Source organism: Callorhinchus milii, unplaced genomic scaffold (assembly GCF_018977255.1).
Source record: "Callorhinchus milii isolate IMCB2004 unplaced genomic scaffold, IMCB_Cmil_1.0 Scaffold8, whole genome shotgun sequence".
In the NCBI taxonomy this organism is placed as follows: domain Eukaryota; kingdom Metazoa; phylum Chordata; class Chondrichthyes; order Chimaeriformes; family Callorhinchidae; genus Callorhinchus; species Callorhinchus milii.
In genome coordinates, this window is record NW_024704749.1 from 6,637,241 (window position 1) to 6,663,754 (window position 26,514).

The window sequence follows — 26,514 nt, forward strand, 5'->3', positions numbered from 1 at the left end:
ACACAAACACACTATACAAACATACAAAACATACACACACACACACAATGCACACATACAAAACATCCACACACAATGCACACACACACACACACAATACACACATACAAAACATCCACACACAATACAAACACAAACACACTCATACAAACATACAAAAATAAAATGCCAGTTCACTTGAACGGGATGTTCAATTGCTATTCTTGATGGGATTTGGAGGTTAGTGGGACCCCATATGAATTAAGTAATGTTTGGGGAATAGTCAAAACTGTGCTCCCCCCACTCTCTCTCTGAAGATAGTCGCTCTGAACACACCGACTTTAATGTTATTTCCTCTTCTTTCTTTCTTTCTTTCTTTCTTTCTTTCTTTCTTTCTTTCTTTCTTTCTTTCTTTCTCTCTCTCTCTCTCTCTCTATCTATCTATCTATCTATCTATCTATCTATCTATCTATCTATCTATCTATCTATCTATCTATCTATCTATCTATCTATCTATCTATCTGTCTGTCTGTCTGTCTGTCTGTCTGTCTGTCTGTCTGTCTACATCGTGTCTCAAACGATGTTATTGCCTCACTCTCTTCAGTTACGACGAGTAAAACATTCCACATTTGCACATCTAAGTCAGTATTTATTGATAAAATATCTGCATGGTTCTCCAACTCTCTTTTATTCCCCCATCCCCCACAGATCAACTCCCACTAAATCTAATCTGTGTTAACAACCAGCCTCGCCTCCCTTTGAGCAGAAAATCCATTTAACACACACACCAAATTAATTAAGAGGGGTAAAAAAAAAATCTCTATCGAGCAAAAAAAAAATCATCCAAATGATGCAAAGACATAATCGAGTGGGCGATCGCTTCAAGGGAGACAAGGAGTGTGTGTGTGTGTCTGTGTGTGTTTGCATGTGGAGGGGAGTGAAAGTAGTTGAGTGTAACACGTATTTAAATTGCATTTCAACTGGGTTATCGAGTCGCTTAGAAGAGCAAATGAGTGACTCTCTGAGTGAGTGACTGATTGACTGACTGACTTGACTGAGAGCCATGTGTCAGAGACAGAGAGACAGAACGAGAGAAAGGAGATAGACAGAGAAAGGAGAGGGTGTGTGAGTGTGTGTGAGAGAGAGAGAGAGAGAGAGAGAGAAAGACAACACACAAGGAGGAGAAAGAGACACGAAACAGTTCATTTTCCATTCTCAAATCACGGGGAGATGAGTGGAATCTTCGAGTGGATGTCTCCCACAGAAATCACGCTGTGCAGTGGTTCTTGTGTGGCTAAAGGAGTGCTGGTTTCAGAGGAGATGGCATAGACCAGGGGAAGCTCAACACAAGACAACACAATACTTGGGGGAACTCACCGTATGAAGGAAGGAAGGAAGGAAGAAGGAAGGAAGGAAGAGCAGGGAGGTGAAACGTGCCTGTGACCTAGAGATTATAACATGCCTATGCACCCAGTGACTGCCACCTTGATGTACAGAGGGATATACACCATCCCTGACATCCTCACCAACCGAGATCCCATAGATATTCCTGAGGATGAACTGGAAGGTGAGTCAATGTTGGCTTCTGTTCACAGAAAAATCTTAATCACAGACTTGTGCTACCTGTTAAGTACCAGTGTTTGGGTCTGATGCATGAAAGACCCCCCCCCCCACCCAATCTTCCAACTCAAAACGCTTCCAACTATTTAACCTGCGTATTTTATTTTATTACCCCACCCACCTCCCCCCCCCATCCCATTAAAGCCCCACTTTTCTGTTGGGTTTGAATTTTTTTGTAGGGGATGCTTTTGCTGGTGTTGGTTTTGTATTGAGTTTGAAGGCGGAATCGGTGGTTTGATAGAGGGTCTGGGATTTGGGAGGGCGATACAAGTCATAAAGGGAGTGAATTGAATGAGGGAGAGACAGAGATATAAACAGGAGAAATATAGGGAGAGGTGGAGGGTGGGGGGGGAGGTGAATGTAAGTAAGAGGAGTAAGTACTGTCTAAGAAGGAGCTCAATGGGTACATGGAGGAGGAGAGAGTAGATGGTTAATGGCGAGAGATGGGGGGGATAGAGAGAGGAGAGGGAAATAGAGGGAGAGGAGGGGGGAAAAGAGAGAGAGAGAGAGAGGGAGAGAGAGGAAAGAGGGAGAGAGAGAGAGAGATGAGAGAAAGAGGGGAGAGAGAGAGAATCACAGTGAGTGAAAATCTGTCACAAGTCCACGGTTTGTTCAGTTCAATGCGAGACCCTAATGGTCACGTTGACATGCAGATGGCGTGGGCGAGGACGAGTTTTGGCGTGACACCTGTGAGATGGATGGCTCCAAGACCAGTTGTCCCTGGTTGGGTTTTAATTGTGGTTTGCACACACGTATCAATGAACCTGCAAGAGTTGCCTCACCTCCAAGCGCTTCAATGGGGAGGGGGTTGGTGGGTGATGGAGCCTGAGGGAGGACCACAGGTGTGTAATTGTGTCCCAAGCCATAAAACGCACACACGACCCCCCCCCCCCCATCCACCCCCACCCACCCCTCACGCCCTCTCTCTCTCTCTCTCTCCCTTCCCTCTTTGCAAAAAGATCAAAAGCTAAAATAAACCTTTACCTTCAGATCGAGACCGTCTCACAGACCTGAGAACAGGTGTGTGTCCGAAAATGCAACAGTGCTTTTTTTTCTCTCTAATTAATATCTCTGATATATTCCACTGTTTTGCGGAACTTTATCATCAATAAAAATCTGCTTTGAATTATTCCCCCCCCCCCCCCCCCCACCACACACACACACACACACACACACACACACAGACAGACACACACGCACAAAACGCCCCCCCAAAAAAAGTTCCATCAGATTCGTGTAATGCGCTATTCGCCTTTGTTATTCGCTACTCGATGCGTTGCTGTCCACTCACTCACTTGCATTGAGAATTTCTCTTCCTTAAATAGTCTCACAGGTAGGTTTGGAAAGGCGTGAGATTAAGAGGGCAATAGCCCCCTTACACTGTAATTAATTGTGCAAAAAATAGGAAAGGATTTAGCAGAATTTTCTCCAACTATCCCTTCCCCCCCAAAAAAAAATCTTAAGTTTGTAATGTCCTTTATATACAGAGGTGCCATCCCTTTGGACTAGACGTTAAACCGAGCTCCCATCTGCCTGTTCAGGTGGATGTTAAAGATCCCAGTGTCCTGGCCGACAATTTCCCAAATAACATTGGTCGCTCACTGCGTGGCTGTTTGTGGGACAAAATACACAGTCAATCCACTTTACAGTGTATCCTGTGAAGTGCTTTTGAGACATTTCGATGACGTTATAAGGTGCTATATCAAATTTTTTTTTGGGGGGGTTAGTCTGACACATCACTGTGCTTTCCAATCCAAACTAAGAATTCCATGCATCCCACCTACACATGGAAATTCCAGGGATAGATTGTTGGAATGGAATGCGCCCTCTTCCTGGAGGGATGCATCCGGCTTATGTAATTCCGGATTAGGTGCAGGTTGGCAAGAGGCAAGGCTTGGGGGGGACACCAGAGTGTGCATTGGGGTAACTGCTGGAGTCTAACCAGCCCCAAGCTATGCTTGCCATTGATATCGGATTATTATTATATACATTATAGTTTCGATGTTTTTTTCATACACTCAAACCTTGTCCCTCCCAATAGAGATCCGCAAGGCTTTCAAAGTCTTTGACCGTGATGGAAATGGGTTTATCTCCAAGCAGGAGCTGGGCATGGCAATGCGATCGCTGGGCTACATGCCCAATGAGGTGGAGCTGGAGGTGATCATTCAAAGGCTGGATATGGACGGTAGGATACAGGCGCGCAAACAACATAGAATTGATATCTAGACTGTATATAACATCCAAACAGACCTCTGGTCACAACTAGTGGCTGCAGGCTTTTTACCCCCCGCAAGCCTCAGCCCCTCCTAACCGCTCTCCCTATCGCAACAACTTGCATTTATAGCATCTCGGAGCACTTAACAGTGATAGGACTTGATGCCAAGAAACTCCCTTCTCTGTTCCGACAGGGTGGCAGGATCTTTAACGTCCACTTGATCAGCCTAGGGAACCTCAGCCTGAGGACTGTAGGGTGGGTTTCCTGAGGGATGAGATCAGATGAGCCATATCCATGGGCTATCATCTTAAAACTTTCAGGTGAACCTTAACTTATTAACAGTTTCACCAACTGAGTTGAGTTAGCAGTTGACATTTCCTCTGCGTTCAAGGGCTTAATGACCCGATGTCACTTCTGGGCAAGTGTCTGTGTGACGTTCTGTATTTGGCAATCAAATAAAGTAGGACTCTTTCAACCTGTTTAACTTTCATCGACTTGGAGAAATTAAGGACAATTGTGTTGGTGTTTTTATTGTTCCCAGGCCAGTTCCCATCTACACTATCTTCATAGTTCATAGGAACTGCAGCCCTCTTCAGACTAAAACACAATCCTATTTATTTTCTCATTCTTTGAGCCTTACCAACAAAATACCTTAACATGTAAAGCTTTTACTACAGTAATCAGAGTCTAAACAGGTCCTGGTGTGTTCTTGACCCGATAAAGACACCTAGCCTTTATTCCGCTTTCTTGAAACCAGAGATTTCACCTGATCTCAGCCTCTGAGACCACTTTGGTAGAAAACTGTGAAAATTATTAATACAATGCAACACAGTTCACATTTATGTAGCCTTTCATGTCAGGAGGATGTCTTAAAGGTAATAATCCCAAATTAAAATAAATAGAAATAATAATTTGGTCACTCAATCCACGACTGTTTGTGGAACACTGCTATGCGCAATTGGCTGCCAATTCACTTCACAGTATATGCAGTCAATTCACTTCACAGTGTATTTTGTGAAGCATTTGCGATGTCTCAACAACATGGTATGGCGCTATATCAAATTCAAGGATTATTATTATCAAGTCTCGGTGGAACTTTACACCACTTGAGGCTAAAACTGAGTGTGTTGCTCAAACTGCTAATCTAGCTAACATCTGGAAGCTCAGTCACACAGAGGGTAATGCATACCTTATGGCTCAGCTCTCCACAAGACGGTGCCTTTACCAAGCAGGTCACTGACTGGGCAAATATAAAACTGTGCATTTGTTGAGTCAATTCTAAAAAAATCTGCTGAGGTATTAACACTGACATGCACCCTCTTTCCAGATACTTATCACAAACTATCATTCCAAGAATAGGTGACAAAGTATTTGACATTTATAGCACCGTGGGCAAAAAAAAATTGCTTTGAGAAATCTCGATGAATCACCCATAGACTGCAATATTTTACCATTTTATAATAATAATCCTTGCATTTGATATAGTGCCTTATCACATCTTCGAGATGTCTCAAAAGTGCTTCCCAGAATTTACTATAAAGTGAATTGATTGTATATTTTGTGGACGAAACACGGCAGCCAATTGCACACAGCAGCGTCCCACAAACAGTTGTGGATTGAGTAACCAAATTATTATTTTTTTTAAAAAAAATTTGGAAGGGATTATTAACCCCATAAAAGTGATCCATCAATCAACTAACAACCGGGTTCCTACTTAATGTTAGGTAAACAGAAGTGTGTGGAGTAAGGAAATTTGCCTAATGTTTCGCCCTGCTGGGAATCAAACTCAGGTCCTCTTGCTTTCAAAGCAAATGCTCTAACCAATATGCTACAGGACTCCACAACTCCATTTTGTCCCTATTTAACTAAACTCAGAATTAGTTCCATTTAGATCTTAATTCTAAACTCAGAAAAAATTCGATAGAAAAATTCCTGGTTGCATTGCTGTGTTCGCAGTTCATTACATATCAAAGGGTTCCCAGGGATTTTTTTTACACTATATATTATTTTTGGCTTGGAATATTGCACACTTATTACTGTAATGACTTCTTATAGTATGATTGCTTTGCTCTGCGAAACCAGCTTCGCTCTGTGCATGGTTGATTCAGCTTCGGAATCTCATTAGACACTATAAACCGTGGATGAGCTTAGCAAACATTTCCGCCTGTGTTAATTCAACAAAACCAGACCTGTCTTTGGGTAAGGGCTGACATTGAATATTCCGAACAGCTTTGTAGAATGTGTGAACAGCAAGGTTTTGAATCCATCTTCAAAGGTTCCATAAACCCAAATAACAAAGAGTTCTGTTCGGTTTTAAATACTTTATCTTGGGACTGTGTAATTTGACCCATTTATCTTGCAAAGGCTGCCTGGCAAAGATGAGTTGAGGCTTCCCAATTGAAGTGAACTGTGTGATCACAGAGTTTTTCTTTAATAAAATCATTAGTTTCAAACCAATTGCGTCTCTTTCCTTTCTGAAGGATTCTTTTCTGAGGATTTGCACCAGCCCTAGAAAATAGGAGAGCTTCAAGGAAAGTTTTTTTTCACGCACAAATTCGCAGGAGAGATACATACCAATTGTTGAATTTAGTCTTAATGTTGAATTCATCTTTTCAGTAGTTCTTAATAGAAACTTACACTGAACTGTATTTTTAAATTAAGGCTGTATTTAACAAATTGTCACACCCTAGATGGCTATTGATCATCAAACTGTACATTCAGACTGATGTGAATTAATTCCCTGTTATTTCATAGACATACATAGATACATCTGTCATCCGTCCTTCGGATGAGATATTGAACCAATTCCCCTTCTTTGCCCTGTTCAGGTGGATGTTAAAGATCCCATGGCGCTATTCGAAAAGAGAAGGGAGCTTCTCTCTCCCGGGGTCTGGCCAACAATCCCTCCGCATAAAATTGGTCACTCATTCCACGGCTGTTTGTGGGACACTGCAAAATGGACATTCATGCGCATTACAGCAGATGCTGTGAAGTGCTTTGAGACTTATGAAAGATCTGATAAGGTGTAATATCAAATGCAGGGATGATTATAATTGTAAGCGAGTGAGCCAAAGTATAATTGAATCAAAACTGGTCAAAGTTGGTTGAACTTTAGGTCTAAAGAAAGGTGGAAATAGGAAAGCGTTAATTAATATTAGCTTTTAGGATCCATTGCTCAACACGCATTGACCAGGTGACCTCATAAGCAAAGAATTGATTACAAAAAAACATCCTAATTGGTCATTGATAATAACACCCATTATTTGCTCATGTAACCAATACAGTTCTCATCGAGCCAATCATCATGCCTCTGATTCACTTACTAGCAATGTCATTAAGTTTAGGTCCGTAATAAAATGGATCAGAATTTTAACATAACAGTCAATCTGTGGTTAAAAGACCATCTGTGTAGGGAGACAATCTGCTCATAATGAAGATTCAATAAACAAGAGATTAGCAAGCAATTCTGATCTGGATCTCCGCTTGTTTGTAGATTCAAACTGAGGAATGAATAAAATACTTTACGTCATGTCAGTGGCTGGAGACTGTAGGGGAACAGTGAGAAGATCAATTAGAAAGTTATCCCGGTCCCAATTGATTGATTTCTTGTGGATAAAGGGATTAAGGGATATGGGGATAAGGCAGGTAGATGGAGTTAGAATAGATCAGCCATGATTTTATTGAATGGCGGGGCAGGCAAGAGGGGCTGAATGGCCTACTCCTGCTCCTAATTCTTATGTTCTATGTTCTTATGTTCAATATACATGCTAGCAAAGCAATAACAAGAGGTACTTCAAAACAAATGAGTTTAACCGCATCGTAAATCTGCTCACTAAAGCAACGGTGAAGCATCCAAGTGATTAAGCTTTAACAATTGGCGTGGAGTGATTTGGGTTCAATTATGCAACTTTATATCCTTGACTGTGCAAAGCCTTGGGGCGTCCTTCCGATGTGAAAGGAGCTATACAAATGTAATTTGTTGTTGTTGTTTATTCACAGTGCTGGTGAGTTGTATTCTCAGGAGCGGAGGCAGTGGAGCTGGGCGAAAGCTATCGATTGATAAAGACTTAAAAGATATTGCATGGATGGTGGGGGGGTCGGGGTGGGGGGGGGGTCACAGACATGCCATTAGCAATTGGATTCACCAATATAATAATAAGTCATCCTCACATTTAATACAGTGGCTTCGGGAGATACCTCACTGTGCTTTGCAGGGATTACTGTAAAGTGTGGTGACCCTGTATTTTGTTGGCAAATGCGGCAGCCTATTTGAATACAGCAACACCCAGCAAACAGCCATGGAGCGAATGGACAATTTATTTGCAAGAGATTTCCGGGACAGACACCAGGAAGTATTTCTTTACGCAGAGGGTAATTAACGACTGCAAACAGGGTTTGTTGCCAGGAAGAGTGGTTGAAGCCAGGACACTGGGACTCGTATATAAAGCAGCTCAGCTCTGTAGTGAGGGGGAGGTAAAGTGGGCGTTCGGAGAGGATATCAGATGGACCGAAGGAAATTTCTTCATCCAAGCTGATCTCGCTAACTGTCACTAACATGGAAACAAAGTTAACTTGATGGGTTCTGGTTTCAGGTGATGGGCAGGTAGACTTTGAGGAGTTTGTGTCATTACTGGGACCCAGACTTTCATCAGCCGCCATTCCAGAAAAGTTCCACGGGACTGAATTCGATAACGTGTTCTGGAAGGTAAGAAGTGGCTTCACAAATGTTGGGGGTGAGGTGGATTAAACCAAGGTCCAAGCGGTAGAAAGAAATACTCCACCCGCTGTTGAGAACAAGAGTCAAGGTTCGAAACCGCCCCAATTGCTGCTGGAAGATGAAATTCAGAACAGATCAGAGTCTAACCTGGTCAAGGTGACCTCTCCCTGAACAGAGACAAAAGGTGCTTCTCCGAGTTTGTGTTCTCAGGGGTTGAAGCTTCAGCTGAGCAGCTGCCATCTGCGGCTCAAGCGTTAATGACAAAAAAAAACTAGCGATAAAAAGAGAAAAAAAATTAACAACATAAAACGAGTCACACTTTATTTCTCAGAAGATGAAACAAAACTGTGCGTGTGTATGTGAGAGTCTATGTTTATGTGAGTCTATGTACGTGTGTATGTGTGTGAGAGAGACTCTGTATGTATGTGTGAATGTGTGTGAATCTATATGCGTGTGTGAGTGTATGTGCATGTTTGTGTGTGTCTGTGCTTGCGGGGTTTGAATCTACGTGTGTGTGTGTGTGGGTGAGTCTATGTATGTGGGTGTATGTTGTGCATGTGTGTGTCGGTGCATGTGGATGTGGATGTGTGTGAGACTGTGTGTTGGCCAATATTGTCTGATGGCCTCTGTCTGCCCTGTAGTGTGATATGCAGAGAATGACAGTGGAGGAGCTGAAACGACTCCTGTACGAGGCGTTCTGTGAGCACTTGTCGATGAAGGACATTGAGAACATCATCATGACCGAAGAGGAAGGCCATGTGGATAATCCAGATGAATGTCCCGTCGACATCGACAGTAAGTCCTAACTAACCCAGGCACTACCCAATCATGTTCGTAATACATCCGTGTCTCTCATACACACACACACACACAAAACACACACAAATATAAACACACGTAAGCATCCTGCAAACATATACACAAACACATACATAAATGCATACTGCAAAACCATATACACACACAAATATTTATAACAAAATGTGTGCCCCATCTTCATTACAGGATTAAAGACTTCAATCCTTAAATAGAAGAAGCATTGCATGTGTAGTATCCTCCTTTAGTAAATAGACAGACATGTAGGAAGCAGGCTATTGAATATTTATTAAATATTAAATGCACTTCCCTCTGGAATGGATGGAGTTCGGCAGTACCCACCTGGGGCGCTAGATGGCGCTCCGATCTACAACTTGCTTTGGTCAGGGACGTCTTTGAGGCGTCTCAAAGCGCTTCACAGAATATACTGTAAAGTGAATTTAACGTAACGCGGCAGCCAATTGTGATAGCCAAAGCTTGAAGGGGAAGGGGGGGAGATGGTGCGTTGTGGTACCACTGGGAGTCTTAACCAACCAAAACAGCACAGTTTAGATCAAGTGGATGAACTGAATTTGGAAACGATAATAATAATAACAATAATAATATTTCTCTCTACCTGCAGCGTGTTCAACGCAGCAAATCAAACAGACGTGCTTGAGGAAGAGCCTGATCTGTGCTTTCGCCATAGCGTTTATCATCAGCGTGATGCTCATAGCCGCGAATCAAGTGCTGAGAAGCGGAATGAAATAGAACCCCCCACCCCCTCACCCACTCCACATCGACCTCAACACAACACACGCACACACACATTGGAGAGACCGATACTGATGGACACCCACTTTGCATGGTAGTTTCTCTCGTGGTTGTTTTTTTCTGCGTCCTGGGAGGAGATAACCAGCACACACAGGAATACAACACAAAAAAAATGTTTTAGCTGCATGATAACGCATGTTTTTTTTATATATATGTAAAAAATACTGGTTCACATGACAACTTTCCATTTGAAGTGAAAATCTTACGGACTGTGGAAAAGTGAGGAGCTCGCCAATGTGGAACCAACAATGAGTGAGACGCTATTTGCACAGTTCCTGTGGAAGGGTGGAGGTAGGGGTGATGGGGTGATGGGGAGGGTGCATGGAAGAAAAGTAAGACGGTGAGTGAAGAATGATGATGAATGTTGCATTCCCAATTCCTGCGCGGAAAAAAAGCAACCACAGTACTCTCCAACCACAACTCCGCTCTTCGGGAAAAGGGGTTAGTTAGAAAACGGATTCTGGAACGCTTTTCTTTGGATCGCGAAACACATGGAGACTTGGAACACCAAAGTCATCGCTCGTTTAGATGAAAAAAATAACAATCCTTCCATTTAATTTGCAAACCCCCCACTCCCCCCCAAAAAACAAAACTTTCCACTGTTGCTATTCCAACTTGAGGCTGTAGAAGATGCAGCCAGTTGGGTAGTTGGTTTTAAAATCCCCCAAATCAAATTGGTCGCTCACTGCAATTTGCAGTGTATTCTGTAAAAGCGCTTTGAGCGATTGGATTAATATTTCGGATGATAATTTTTTCCCCCACATTGATATGAAAGCCACATTTTCATCCTTGTCATTGACTCGGAGTTGGAGTTGGGATGTGAATGACGAGCCTGGTGCTATGAAGTTGGTGTCGAGTTGGGTTTAAACCCCTGTTTCATGTCCCTAGACTAAGACCCGCCTTTTTAACACTCTTTATTTTTTTAGCGAAGCAAGTTACGAAAGGTTCACGGAGACGAGGAAACATTGTTTTATTAAAATAGCAATAGATATTATATTTTTGCAATAATTTACTATAGTACCTTTTCTTTGTTTGCGGAAGAGTGAAAGGGTGATAAGCTACAGGGTGATTGGTGGTGATGTCCAGCACTGGGTATTATTGTCAGTGTTGATGATGTTTGCTATGTGAACTGCAAGGAAAAATTAGAAAAAATCAAACTAGGTTCTTGCAGGTTTCAGAGTGTTATCGACTTCTAAGAAGGAAAATGAATCTTTTCAATACATTTCAATACACTATATGATACCATGGCTCTTCACCAGGAGATGGTTGGTGATGGAACCATTTAGTTGTAAGCTTTTTGAGAGTATCTCACATCAGGTTCGTTGGTAATTACTGCAAACCTTCGGATTAGATGTTAAAAATGAGGTCCTGTCTGTGCCCATTCAGGTGCACTTTAAAGACTCTATTGAATCTATTCAAAAATCAGAATTGACTTTCTCCTACCTAACAGTCACCCCACATAAAATTGGCTATTTTGGGAGACGTCTCCCAAAATTGCAACAAATTGGCTGATGCTTTTGCCAACAAAAACGTGCTCACTGCACTCCACAGTAAATCCTGTGAAGCGCTTTGAGACCTCTTCCTGACATGAAAGGCTTTAAATCAAATTGCAAGGAATATTAATATTATTAATAGATTGAAGACTATTTGGTGGATTTGGTTTGGTGGCCCAGACAGCCAGCGAAGAAGGACAATCATCACAGCACGTTTACTGTGGGAATTTTAACACAAAAAAGTAGACTGTTAGACTTGTGATTAAACTTTAAAGATGCTTTACGTATTTCAGCAATAGCATCGTCACTGTGCACTAATATCACAGTAAAGTAATGACTATGTGTAAACATTGCCTGAGGTCATTTGTAGCTATGGTATATCAAAGGGTTCTCATTTGTTTTTTCTGTGATAATGACAAAATCAAAAGTCGTGTGTACATATTTTTGTAACATATAAAATACACATATATATATATATATAATAAAACTCTAGTTAAGGGATACTTCCCCTAAATTGTGTTCATTCTTCCCTTACATTACCTGGAAGATTCAGAGACGCCTGTCTATAATAGCCCAATGGCATTTACATTAGACTGGCTCTGCACAATTTGCCTTGATGAACACAGCCAAAGGCAGTGCAGGAAGCCAGCCTAATGTACCTAATAAATCCACCAAAGTGTTTCACGTGCAATACTATATTTTACATTTATCTGCATGGAGATATGTAGAATATACTTTAGACAAATGTACATTTCATTTAATATAAACATGTCAGCGTTTACATTCCTATGTACAATTTTGCTGTTGTGTCACTGTTGTTACAGATTAGGCTATGGACATGATATTTATGATCTGTTGATTTTTCTTTGCATCGATTGGGGCTTACTTGTATTGTTCTGGTCAATGTATAGCAACTTTTTAAAAATATATATATGATTGTATCTCTCGGATTATAGTGAAGTTGTCTAAAAGTGTGTCGTATGAGTTTCCCTGCCAGTAGTTAGCTGAACGTTTATATGAGGAGTTCAGGAAATAATCACCAGCTACAGTCCCTTCCTTGCCTGTGAGGGACCTATTCCCCTCCTCTGTAAATTGATCAAGTGCATCTTCACTGCAAAACAAAGGCACTATTATTCCCTATTTTTAAGTTCCTTAAGTAAGAATCTATTTACATCCATGTGGCTTTTTGCACATTCCTAAACTTGGGCTTTAACGCAAATGTTGATTGTTCTGTGTTAATGGTTCATATAAGTCCGTGCTTTAACCCAGTGGTGTGTCTCGTGAACCATAATTCGCCAAGCGAAACATAATGCACCACTTTACCTGCGGTCAGTGAACCAGCGATGGACTTAGCTGTTAGGCCACTTGCTCAGGGCAGCTCGGTCCCATTACGCAGTGAGGAACTTGGATGATTGGAAAGGGTTACAGAGGCAGCTGATGCCCTCTGCTTGTCATGTGAACTGGAAGCCAAGCCAATGTCAATGCGGTCACGTTCGATTCCAAAACGCAGGGCAGGGCGAAACCTTAAGCAAATTTCCTTACTTCTTACACACCTCTGTTTACCAAGGAGTAAGTAGAAACCCAGTTGTTAGTCGATTGGCAGATCGCTTTCCTGAGGTAATAATCTCTCAAAAAAATTTGGTCACTCGATCCAAGACTGTTTGTTGTGTGCAATCAGCTGCCAAGTTTCACCCACAAAATACAGTTAATCCACTTTACAATATATTCTGTGAAGTGCTTTGAGACGTCTCAATGACGTGATATCAAAATGAAAGCTTTATTATTATAAATCCATCCTTTAACCAGGTGTCTGATAAACACATTGGTATTGAAGAGGATAGAACAAGGGAAAACCATCTTCATGTTTTTACCCGGTCTCATTTGATGTAAGTCAATTGAGGTTTCTTCATCTGTCAGCGTGGTTTTGAAGTTGGTTAGGAAAGGGGACCTCCCACTGCATGGACTGGATCTCACCTGACCTTGCCAAAGGCTTTGATAGTTCTGTCTCGTTGGCTGGGTGCTTAAATCAGCCGAGAGTTTCAGGCAGAGATTAACTGGGACTCCCTGTGGCTGAGGTTCATCTTTGATCAAGTGGCCACAAGTCAAATCGTCTGTAAAAGAGCATCGCAAAACTGTACAGAGTTTTACTATGCAAAGATGGTATATTTCACATGGGAAATGTCTTGAAAGGGCTCTGCATTATTACTTGCCTGAATCAATAAAGGGTCAAGTGTAACAGATTTTTTTTATGTTGCTGAAGTGATGGATGAATATATTATGGCTTTGAACAAGAGTGTAATTTTTCTAAATTTGTAAAAGTTATATTTTTTAAAGAAATTGTATTCTTTTTGTTGGTCTTTTATGAGGAGGGCTTTACCGTGTGTGTAAAAAAATATATATAAGGAATAAAACGTTTCTTTTTTTTTTTTTACGAATCCCAGGTCCTGGAGTCACCCCTGTGCAGTGTGTGGTGTGAGAAACGCGTGAATAGGGACATAGCAGAAAGCGCATGTGATCAACTCGCCCAGTCCTGTAAGCAAGGGAGGGGGAGGTGAGGCCAAAAGGAGATTTGCTGCCTATTTGCTTCTACTGAGTTAAGTGGTTGAATAGGATTTTTATTAACAAAAGGAAATCAGAGGACAATGGGACACAGACCTGTATCGCCAACCTTTTTAAATAAAGGGCACTCGTGATGAGCCAGCCTTATTGTCACAAGTATTTTAGAGGTTGGGATTGACACTGCATTGTGCTATTGACATAAGCAGTGCATGTCTCAGCGTGAGACTGGGGCCAAGAGTGCAATACGACGGCAACACTTCGTGGTATTTTAAGGAATTGAAACACGACGCACAAAATATTGGAAACATTTGACTTGTGGTGTCCTGGAGCGTATTGGTTAGGTCACTCGCCCCGCAAGCGAGAGGACCCGGGTTCAATTCCCGGGCAGGGCAAAACCTTAGGCAAGTTTCCTTACTTCTCTGTTTCCCCGGTTGCTAGTCGATTGGCTGATTACTTTCCAGGAGTAATAATCCCTTCAAAGAATAAATAAAATTCTATAAAAATAATATGATCACTCAAACCACAACTATTTGTGGGACACTGCTGTGCGCAATTGACTGCCACATTCTGCCCACAAATATATGCTAAATTCACTTTACAGTATATTCTGTGAAGTGCTTTGAGACATCTCAATGGTGTGATGCAGCACTCTATCAAATGCAGGGATTAGTATTATTACAAAGCTTTCAGATATCAGAATATATATATGTATATTTATATAGAAAGAGGAAAAATTGAGTTGTTTGACTTTAAACAAAACCTAAGAGACCAAGAAAAAGATCATTACTCTTTAACTTGTTATGCATTGTGTCAAAAGTCCTGATATTCAATTTATTTATGATATAGTCAGAACTGATTTGTAAGCTGCTTTTAGTGCATGAACTTATATTTTTTTTGAATAAATGATTTGCTATACCGAACAAATAATTTTAGGTTCAATTTTTTTTACTCAATACGTTCAACATTTCAAAGTTTGGTATAAGAGAATTGTTATAATAAAAAGGAGAATTCTTTAATGGAATCTTGTATTCTTTTACATCAAGTTCACTTCAATGTTTTGGGGTGTACAAAAATTTCACAAATGTATAATGATTGCACCCCTGGAACAGTGCACTTCGAAACAGCTAAAATCCTTTTCACCTCCCTCTCGACCTTAATCACAATTCACCCATGAACTACAGTCAATTCACTTTACAATATATCCTGTGAAGTGCTTTGAGATGTCTCAGCAACATGGTAAGCCGCTCTAGCAAATGCAAGGATTATTATAGAATCAAGAAGCTGAAAGTTTGCCTGCAAAATACAGTCAATACATGACAATGTATGCATCTGCATGATTCACCTTGATCGGTAACATGTTTTGTAAAGACAGCTGACCGGTAATCACTAGATCACAAGAGGTTTGGATGAAGAAGGCCATTCGGCCCATTTGGTCTCTTCCTTCCAGAATACCTGCTCCTACCTCATCCCATTGCTCATTGCACAATCTGGCTGTTTCTGAAATGAGCCTCAACTCAAGTTCCACAGAACCACATCATGGAAGGGAATGGTAACTAAATGCAATCGTTAATGCATTGCGTCTGTGCAAGAATGGAACCCAGCCAGTCACCGTAGAATTTGTCCTTCATGCCCTGTTCTCTGCACACCATCAGGGCATTGTGAAGTGCGAATGTGGCAGCCACGCCAGATCAATTTCCTTTGAAATGTGAGCCGGAGAGCGGGCTGGCTTTGTCAGCGGGTGAACAAAAAGTGCTATGAGGTATGAAAATACTTTGGACCTAATTCGACAAATGATTACTGTGAGCGGGGTTGCTCTCTACAAGACAGGACAGTTTCATGGGAACAACAACAACAAGATTCCATTTATAAAGCGCCTTTCACGTCAGGAGGACGTCCCAAGGCTGCACAGTTAGGTCAGGACCCGAGCAGGGGGGAAATGGTCAGGGTGAGGGGAGGGAAGGGAGGGAGCGAGGAGGGGGAAATGGTCAGGGTGAGGGGAGGGAAGGGAGGGAGCGAGGAGGGGGGAAATGGTCAGGGTGAGGGGAGGGAAGGGAGGGAGCGAGGAGGGGGTAAATGGTCAGGGTGAGGGGAGGGAAGGGAGGGAGCGAGGAGGGGGAAGAGAATCGAGAGGGGAGCTGAAGGCTCGGTCAAAGAGAAAGGTTTTGAGACCGGCCTTGAAGGAGGAGAGGGAGGAAGCGGCGAAGGCACTGGGGGATGGAGTTCCAGAGCCTGGGGCTGAGAGGCTGAAGGCCCGACCACCGATGGTAGGGCGATTGGGGCGGGGGACGTGGAGCAGACCGGAGCCGGAGGAACGGAGGGTACGGGCAGGTAGGTAGGGGGATAGTAGGTCAGAGAGGTAGGAGGGAGCAAGGCCGTGAATGGCCTTGTAGGTGAGGATGAGGATCTTGAAATCAATCCTCTGGGGGATGGGGAGCCAGTGGAGGCGAGCGAGGGTGGGAGTGATGTGGTCGCGAAGCCTGGTGCGGGACAGTACACGAGCTGCAGAGTTCTGAATGACCTGCAGCTTGTGGAGGGAGGTGGCGGGAAGGCCGGCGAGGAGAGAGTTCCCATAGTCCAGCCTTGAGGTGACAAAGGCGTGGACCAGGGTTTCAGCAGCGTGAGGGGTGAGGTAGTGCCGTAGTCTGGCGATGTTCCGGAGGTGATGGAAGGCGGTGCCAGTTGTGGTGCGGATGTGAGGGAGAAAGGACAGCTCAGGGTCGAACAAAACGCCGAGGTTCCTGACTGGCTTTGAGAGGTGGAGAGTGCAGCCTTGGATGCTGATGGTGTCAGCGCCTGAGGTGCGGAGGCGCTGACGTGAGCCAATCAGGAGGGCCTCGGTTTTTCGCACGTTGAGCTGAAGAAAGTTGTCTCTCGTCCAAGACTCGATGTCGGACAGGCAGCTGTCAGGACATCGGTGGTCGTGGAGTTGAGAGTAGAGGAGGAAAGGTAGAGTTGGGTGTCATCCGCATACATGTGGAAGTTAACTCCATGTCTGCGGATGATGTCACCAAGGGGGAGCATATAGAGGGTGAAGAGGAGGGGACCGAGGACAGAGCCCTGAGGGACACCACATGAGACAGTGCGGGGGTGGAGGAGAAGCCATTTGTGAGACAAAGTGAAGACGGTGAGAAAGGTACGACCTAAACCACTCAAGGACAGTGCCTTGAAGGTTGAGGTGGAAGGACAAGCGGTGGAGTAGGATAGCGTGGTCGACCGTATCGAATGCTGCCGATAGGTCGAGCAGGCAGAGGGAGCCCTGGTCACAAATGGTCAGGATATCATTGGTAACCTTGACCAGGGCAGTTTCTGTGCTATGGGCAGCACGGAAACCTGACTGAAGGGGTTCGAAAAGTGAATGGGTGGAAAGGAAAGAGCGCAGTTGGGAGGCGACAACTCTTTCCAGGACCTTGGAGAGAAAGGGGAGGTTGGAGATGGGCCGGTAGCTTGATAGCTGCGACGCATCAAGGGAGGGTTTTTTCAGGGTGGGCGTGATGGTGGCAGTTTTTAAGGGAATGGGGACAGAGCCAGAGGAGAGGGACAGGTTGACGATGTCGGTGATATGTGGGGCAAGAAAGTGGAGCTGGGAGATAAGGAGTGGAGTGGGGATGGGGTCAAGGGAGCAGGTGGTTGGTTTCAGGGATAGGATGAGTTTGGTGACAGAGGGTGGGGAAACGGGTACAAAAGTGAGTAGGGGAGGATGGGTAGCAGTCGGAGTGTGGGAGTGAGGGGGTGGGGGGTTGGTGGATGTTGGAGGGGAAGTGACCGCGGAGCGAATTCCCTTGATCTTGGATTCAAGGAAATCCAGCATCTCCTCGCAGTGAAGGAAGGCTGGTCTTTTAAGATAAGTTTCACTCCACATTTCAATGTCTAGATTTAATTAATGCCTGACACTTGAGGGGATAACAGACACAGGCTGAATTGGTTCTATCATTAAAAGCTCCTTCAAAAAACCTCAAGAAGTGATTCTATTCAGGTTCCTAAGAATAATCGGAACAGGAGAAGAAATGAGATGATGGATGGAGAGGCTGTACAATCAATAATGATTTTGAACTTGGAATCTTTTTTAAAAAATGTTTCTTCGGTTAAAAGGACAAGAATGATTGATTTGTTCAACGTGCAGTTACACAAAGGTATTTGAAAGGTAATGTTTAATTCTCACCTGAAAACCTTACAATTCATTTCAGATGTGTTCTAGATATATTTTTTTAAAAATCGAAATTGTTAAGCCTATCCATGTATCAATCTGGTGACAACCTGCCTCAGTAGCACTCATGCCTCTGAGTCAGAAAGTCACAGGTTTAAGCCTCACGAGGGAGCTTTTGAGTTCAAAATCCAGGCCGATGCTCCATTACAGTAGTGGGAGAGCTCTGCATTGCCCAAGGTGCCGTCCTTCAGATGAGACGTTAAACTGAAGTCCTCGTCTGTGCCTGTTCAGGTAGACAAAAAATATCCCGTGGCACCATTGGAAAAGAGAAGGGAGTTTCTCCTGATGTTGCCAGCCAACAATCGCCCCAGAAAAAAATTGGGCATTCCTTTGTGGCTGTTTGTGGAGCACTGCTGTTTGTAAAGTGTTTGTGTACAAAAGACAGTCACTACACTTTACAGTAAATCCTGTGAAGCAAGTTACATTTGTATAGCGCTTTTCACGTCAGGAGGATCAATTGGGCTGGAGTTTCGATCATGTGAGAAGGCACTATAAATTATAAAGTAGAATCGTTCTGCAAGTAATTTCTTCCTGCAATGACATTGAGTAACAAGGACCAGACACAGCGTGAGACAAGTTACCTTTCTTCAAGGGCTGCAGTTTCACGTTGATTTAATCAAGACATTCATGCATTGTCATGATCTCCTTGAACACAGCACCTGAATGAATAAAATTGTTCACCGAAGATCTCTGGCTAAGATCGCTTTGTTTAATTCTCGTTTTCCGTAATTACATTCAAGCTGTACTGCTTGCAGAGCGGAAATTCCCAAAGAACTGTGCATAGTGTATAAATACAATAACAATTATATTTAGAACATTTAAACAATTACTGACATGCCTGCATTTACATAGTGCCCTTCATGTAGGATAATGTCTTGGAATGCTGTACTATGCTGTAAAATTCCTTAAACTTAAAAGTATTAACCCCACTCAATATTCAGCGGCATTTTCCAGCCTCCAGGGGGCGGAGGATGGAGAGAAGGAGGCAGTTCGTGAAGTGGAGGAAATCCTGGAGGCCGCCAGTACATAACGTCAGGGCTGGCTTTTTCCATCTCTGAATCGCTGCAAGACGGGAAGAAGAAATTTAACATTGAGCTAAAGTCGCCATTGCTGTGAAACGTAAAACAAGTACTTGCCTTTGCATTCGATCATACAGACTGGACAGGCCATTGGATGGCCCTGGGCTTTTGCACAAACAATGCCTCAGTCAACGTTCACTTCCCACCAATTAATAGCAATAATGTGGCTTGGGAGCACATCAGACCTTGTTGTTATTATTGCAGTGACTAGGTGAGGGGAAATATACAGGCGAGCATAACAAACATTAAATAACATTGCTAGGTTTGGCTCAAGCACTCAATACGTAAATTCTGTCATGCAATAATAATAATCATAATCCTTACATTTATTATCAAGTTTGATTATTAGTTTGTTACCTAAATAGTGTTTTTTCAGTATTTTTGTAAATTATTTCAGTATTTTAATAAGGTATTTCAGTAATTTTGTTACTGGCTTTATAATATTGATTCTTGTTTCAGAATCAAGTCCACCCACCAATCTTGGGCATTTTTTAATGTTTTTAATATCGAGTTTGGAAATGAAAAAAAATGAACAGCTTGGGGATTTTTTTAAAAAAGAAATGTACTTGGGAATTAACACCAAAAAAAAATCAATAGAATTGTTGGTTTTATTCGTAAATGTCAAAATGAATTTGCGGGCAAATGGTGTGCTTGAGAATAGGGTGGAAGCAAATGTATTCTCTTCAGCCAGCTAAAAATAATCCCAACAAAACACTTCACTCTGGCAGCCAGGTTACAAAAGCATCAGGGCATATCTTAGTCACCGCACTGCGTCCAGCCAGACCCACACTGAATGTGGCCATTAGGTGCACAAAACAGTATGCGTCATACCTGACCTATGAAGACTTTCTGTTACAGAATAAAAACTAGAAAGGTGTCCCCTCTACCTCACTGCTGTCAGTTCTCCCTTCGTTAACCCCCCGAAAAACTATGAATACAAATAGCTCTACTGCATTATAAAGCTACATAGATTATTTAGAAATAGGTTATTTAGAATTATTATTTAAAATATTATTTAGAAATTCAATGAATCGTAGAGTTGATACAAGTAATGTGACCCTATCAACTATACTTTGCTTTGATTACAGTAAAGCTCACATAAGTCTGATCTGTCTAAATCGTATAAATCCTAAGTCATACATCTGCCCAAGTCCCGTTTAAGAATTTATATTCTATGCCAGTTTGAAATAATTCATACTTTGCATAAGTCATATTAAATGTATAGTCCCGACTGATCTTTATGTATGTGAGGTTTACTGTACATGAATTTTAAACCTGTTCATTATTTGACTGGCACATTTTACTTTTAAAAAAGCAATGCGAGAGAATTTATCAAGGGTATCAAACACTAACATGAAGGAATACAGAATAAAGTATTAAGCTTATAGTTACGGGACTCAATTACCTGCCGTGTGAACGGTTTTGTTTCCTTCTGTTCCTCTTTTCCAACCACTCATCAATATTAGGAGCCTGGCAGACAGGGTCTTCCGATTTAGTCTCTTCTGCAGCAAATATTAATTTCAAACAAGGTTAATAGAATCAATGGCAAAACATTTGAAATACACTGTAATAGTTTATTACACACAGGACAGGGTAGGAAAATTATCAATATTCCTCACCCTGTACTATTTTTACAAAGAAAATATTACTGATGCCATACTGTACTTTATTTTAACATATGCTAACAATACAAGCCTGAAAGTGAAGCATTGTTAGGAATCCAATGGAAAGTATCCAACTTTGAACCGTTTAGTAAATTGCACATTTACAAAATGATTACGGTGCTCAATCTATGACTGTTTGTGGTACACTGCTGTGCGCATTTGGCTGCCGCGTTTCGCCCACAGAATATATAGTCAATTCACTTTACGGTTTATTCTGTGAAGCGCTTTGAGACATCTCAATGACAAAAGGCACTGTATCAAATACAAGGATTCTTCTTATTATATATAACAGAATTTTCCAAAAAGTTTCACCTCTACTCTTTCTATACATTTCTTTGTGTGCTTCCCTCTCTCGTTTCCATACAATAAGTTTCTGTACTTAAGTTTCTGTACCCATCACACAGAGGATACAGTTCAAGATCCTGATCCTCACCTTCAAAGCCCTCCATGGTCTTGCAGCCCCCTACCTCTGCAACCTTCTAACCCCCTGCCACCCTGCTCACTCCCTCCCCTCAGCGGGCTCCGGCCTGCTTTACATCCCCCACCTCGCTCGCCCCACTATTGGTGGGCAGGCCGTGTGCCACTCTGCCCCCACCCTCTGAAACTCCATCCCACAGTCCCTCAACCTCGCCTCCTCCTCTGCCTCCTTCATGACCCTCCTCTTTGACCGTGCTTTCGATCACCCTGCTTCCCCCCTGCCCTCCACCCTCAGGTCCGAAACTCTGTCTGTCCAGCACCTTGGGACATCCTCCCGAAATGAAAGGCACTATACAAATGTAACTTTGTTGTTGTTGTACTATAATTAGCTGAAATAGCCAGCTCCCTGCATGGCTTCTCAGTCTCTCTCCCCCTCTTGCTTTTCCCATTTGTGCTTTCAGAGTTTCTTTTTCAAGAATCCTCAGAACCCAATCCAAAATTAACTGCAATAAAGCCTATTCTCATGCTAAATGCACAAAATCCTTGCCGACATCAAATTATTCCTTCAAAAGCGAAACCTGTAGGTATGGAAGTAGTACATTTTGTCTAGACTTTACTGCAAAGCAGTAAAGACCTGAAAAAAGCAATAGCTTCGCCATCTGGGAGAGTTAATGAAAATGAGACGTTCTTGTAGCTCTAAAGCATAGTTCGAAGACTGGATTGTACACTTCACATCTCATGATAACTATCATCAAGTGCCTTATTTTTCCATTAACTAAAACACTTTTATTCACATCTATTTGATTTGCCGGCACATACCATCCACTTTCCGTCTCAGCCTTTGAACATCCTCATCGGTCATATGGGAAAATTTGCAGCTTGCACCAAAATCGCATTGGCCTACGGAAATGATTGTTGAAGACATGTCACTAACAAGGCATGAAGGATAAAAGCGTGGAACATTTCAAAAGTTTCAAAAGCCCTAGCTTTTAGTATTTCTTCACTTACCCGATTGCAGAAACTTTCTGCATGGCTTTTTGGTAAGTTCTTCTGCTAGGATTGTAGCAGTATCTGAAATCCCAAAACCCCAAAGAGTATGTTACTTTAAACTACTCAGATTTCTTTCACTGGTCACAGTTTATAAAGCAATTCGCCTCCTCACTCACAACACCATTACCGCATTTACCGGCCGCATTGAATCGCGGGAAATGATCTGACTTGTTGAAGCACGTGCCCTTACCGGCTGCATTGCAGTACGCACGCGCGATGTAGATTATGATTAAACCGGATTTCATACGACTTACCCAAATTTGCCCGTAGCTCATACTTTGCGCAAGTCAAATTAAGTGTTACGGTCCCAATTGATACAACTTATGTGAGTTTCACTGTATCAGCCGACCGCAACTTTACAACTGTGACGATCAGGCAACGAGCACTGAGCCCCTCGATCAGGATTTGAGCGTGGCGGGGTCAGGGTTTGGGATGAGGGAGGGCAGAGAGGTAGGAGGGCGGCTGAAGGCACGGTCGAAAAGGACGGTCTTGAAAGAGGCAAGGGAGCCCTCGGGTGGAAGCCGATTTGATAGCAACTTTCAAAAGGGAATCGAACATTTACTTGAAAAGAAAGACATTCGGAAGGCAAAGGGGGGGAAAGAGCGGGGGAGCGGGACTGGTCGGTAGCTCTCTCAAAGAGCCGGCACAGGAGCGATGGGCCGAATGTCTTTGGGACGTCTCAACGACGTGATCAGGCGCTGTATCAAATGCAAAGATTATCGTTATGATTGATTCCATATACTGGGAAATTGCTTGTGTGGTCAGTCTGAGGCCACAACCATTGTGTACAGCGCACAAACAGGACTATTGAGATGCAATTTATGCTCCACATGAGCCTCTAAACCCCTCTCCCTCTCCCTCACCCCTCTGTTCCCTTCTTCCTCATGGAAGTTACTTCCTTGAGAGCGCCCCCACTCTCACACCCCCCTCTCCCCCACACTCTCACCCCCTCTCCCCCACACTCTCACCCCCCCAACCCACTCTCACCCCCCCCCCCCCCCTCTCCCCCCCCCTCACCCCCCCCTCTCCCCACCCTCACCCCACTCTCACCCCACCCTCACCCCCCCCCTCCCCTCAGCACAACCCTCCCCTCCCCCCCCTCAACACAACCCTCCTCCCCCCCCTCCCCCCGGCCACCCCGCCACCCCCAGTCACCACAACCCTCCCCAAACCCACACCTCGGAAAGAGTCGAACCAGAATTTCTTGGCCCTCTGGTGCTGTACCCCCTGGAGGTGTTTCTTGCGGTTATGGAGGTTGTCCTGGAAGGATCTGCCGCAGTAATCGCAGAAATACGTCCTCCTCATGATAGCCCGCGGAGCCGCCCAACCAGGGCTCCTGTAGCCCAAAGTAGCCCCAAAGTAGGTCGATCAGGCCATTGGAATCCGTTTGTCGCCCAACACCCGCCCAAAAAAGTAGCCCCCAATATTTTCGCGTCGCCTCCTATTTCCGAGCGGCCGATTCGGGTCGGGTTTCGTGCTTTTGAAAATGCTTCTTTTTCTTCTTTTTTTTATATAAAAAAAAGGTCTTCAAAGCAACAAAAACAAAAGTTTTGCGTAATTCAAAATAAAATCGGCAACTTTTTTTTCGTTCGCAGCGCAACGCGCGCCCACCCCACACACACAGAGGAAAACCGCCCGATTGGGCGTGAAAACCCGCCCAACCCGGTGACGTTGCGCTCAGCGTCCGCACGTTTTCCGTGAAGGAGGGCGGGTGAGCGCGCTCGGTATACCTCCGCGCGAACAAACAGTTCCTCATATAATTCCATCTCCGGCTTCCCATTCCTCCCCGGAATTCTTGATTTTTTTTTAAAAAAAAGTGATTCATATGAAATATATTTTGGGGGGAGTTTGACTTCGCCAACATTTGCGGGGCGGGTGGGTGGGGGGGGGGGCAGTATGTTGAGCGGCAACGGTTTGGGGCGGAAGATTACAATGAGTTCGAGTGGGGTTTGTGCGGCACTTTTTAACCTGACGTCGGCGGTGGGGGTGTAACGCGGCTCAGTAATCGTTCGCGCAAACAATGAGTTCCCGATCAATTCCGCCACCGGCTTAAAATTCTTCCCATGGATAGCCGTCTTGGTGAAGGGGTTCGTTTAAAACAAGCTCTGGGTGATTTGATCCGGTGGTGCTGGGGGTTGTGAGGCGGTGTATTTTTTTTTGGTGGGGGGGGTGGCGGTTAAGCGGCGGAGTGCTATGGAGGGTCGGGGGGCGGTGAGTTGACAGAAGGCGGACAAGATGGCGTTCGCGCGGCGGGTTTATAATTCTCTCTTCAGGCGCACCTCTACCTTCGCCCTCACCATAATAGTGAGCGCTTTCGTCTTCGAGAGGGCCTTCGACCAAGGCGGGGACGCGCTGTTCGAGCACCTGAACAGGGGGGTAAGTGCGTGTGAAGTCGCGAGGGAAGGGGGTGACCTTCAGCCTCCGGCCGAGCCCCAGGCCCCCCATTCCTGCCCTTGGCAGGAGCTGCACCGGGAAGGCAAGAGGTGGAGACGGTCAGTCACTGTCGCGGTGTCTCGGGGGGTGGTAAGGAATATTAAAAAGGGCAAAGCTGTTGCCTTTTGTTGGGAAGGAAGGGAATGGGTGACAATGGCCCTGTCAGGATTGACAGAGAGGTTGTTCAACGGCAACAACAACAACAACGACGACGACAACAACAACTTGCATTTAGTTGCTTAAACGTGGAGTCCTGTAGCTCAGTGGTTAGAGCGCTCGCCTCGCAAGCGAGAGCCCTGGGTTCGATTCCCGGCAGGGCCAAACCTTGGGTAAGTCTCCTTACTCCCACACGCCTGATGATAAACCCTCAAAAAAAAAACTCATAATAAATTGGTCGCTTCAAACCACGGCTGTTTGTGGGACACTGCTGTGCGCAATTGGCTGCTGCGTTTTGCCCACAAATATACAATTCACTTTACAGTCTATTCCGTGAAGAGCTTTGAGACGTCTAGAAGACCTGAAAACCGTCATATCAAATGTAAGGATTATTATTGTTAACAAATTGCATTTATATAGCGCCTTTCACCTGGGGGTGGATAAATAATATGTAATAATCCTTGCATTTGTTATAGTGCCATTTGCCATACGTCGTCGAGATGTCTCAAAAGCACTTCACAGAATGGACTGTGAATTGACTGAATTTTGTGGGCAAAATGCGACAGCGAATTGCACACAGCATTTGTGTGGTTTCCAGGATGTCCCAAGGTGCTAGGTTATCAGGGTTTGCACCTGAGTTGGGTGTTGGAATCAAGATTAGGTGGGGGTAGAAGGATGATTGATGGCATGGTCAAAGAGCAAGTCTTGAGACAGGCCTTCAAGGAAGCAGGGGAGGGGGTAGACCAGAGAGATTCCGGGAGGGTGGGAGCAGAAAGGAAGGCTGTCCTCCGATGGTGGGGCAGGCCAGTGCCCTCCAAACGGAAAGAGCGGACAAGTTGGTAAGCTTTCAGTACGTCGCAGAAGTAGAGAGGAGCACGACCGTGGAGGGTTTTTGAATTGAAGACGAGGATCTTAAACTCGTTCCACTGAGGGATGGGAGCCAGTGAAGCCGGGTGAGTAATGGGGTGATTGGCTCCCTGAATGGATACTTGATGAATAATAATCTTTAAATTTTTTGCACATGTATATTTTCAGAAACTCTGGAAACACATCAGACATAATTACGTGAAGAATGACGACTAAAGTGCATTCCATGCTGCAAGATACTTTCCATTTGTTTTGGATGAACTGCCTGGTACTTGAGCTTCCATCGATGGATCATATACCAGGATGAACTTTAACAGACTGTTGCCAATCCTATTCTCTGCAAGCATGAATTATTACTATGAATGGACTAAGATGGGGCATATCTGCAGAAATATACATTGCTGGCATATGTAATAAATTCTATGAACTCCT

The 26,514-nt window shown here is 43.8% G+C and overlaps 3 protein-coding genes and 1 non-coding gene across 4 annotated transcripts; 3 read left to right on the forward strand and 1 right to left on the reverse strand.

The window, feature by feature from the left end:
• Window positions 1-1,327: 1,327 nt before the first annotated feature.
• Window positions 1,328-10,139, forward strand: LOC103184358 (calcium-binding protein 7). The gene is made up of 5 exons (XM_007902312.2): window positions 1,328-1,546; window positions 3,641-3,784; window positions 8,407-8,519; window positions 9,173-9,326; window positions 9,970-10,139. The coding sequence occupies exons 1-5, from the start codon at window positions 1,438-1,440 to the stop codon at window positions 10,095-10,097; spliced, it is 648 nt and encodes a 215-aa protein (XP_007900503.1). The 5' UTR covers window positions 1,328-1,437; the 3' UTR covers window positions 10,098-10,139.
• An 8,969-nt stretch (window positions 10,140-19,108) lies between these two features.
• Window positions 19,109-23,976, reverse strand: zmat5 (zinc finger, matrin-type 5). The gene is given in 5 exon segments (NM_001292947.1): window positions 19,109-19,478; window positions 20,901-20,997; window positions 22,396-22,476; window positions 22,585-22,647; window positions 23,805-23,976. Coding segments are annotated over 5 exon segments (510 nt in total). The 5' UTR covers window positions 23,932-23,976; the 3' UTR covers window positions 19,109-19,336.
• Window positions 23,977-24,796: 820 nt separating this feature from the next.
• On the forward strand, window positions 24,797-26,514 carry LOC103184356 (cytochrome b-c1 complex subunit 9). Its single transcript, XM_007902309.2, has 2 exons — window positions 24,797-25,002; window positions 26,251-26,514. Exons 1-2 carry the CDS (start codon window positions 24,862-24,864, stop codon window positions 26,296-26,298), a joined length of 189 nt encoding a protein of 62 aa, XP_007900500.1. The 5' UTR covers window positions 24,797-24,861; the 3' UTR covers window positions 26,299-26,514.
• trnaa-cgc lies at window positions 25,309-25,380 on the forward strand. The gene has a single exon. It is a non-coding gene; the product is annotated as a tRNA-Ala (tRNA).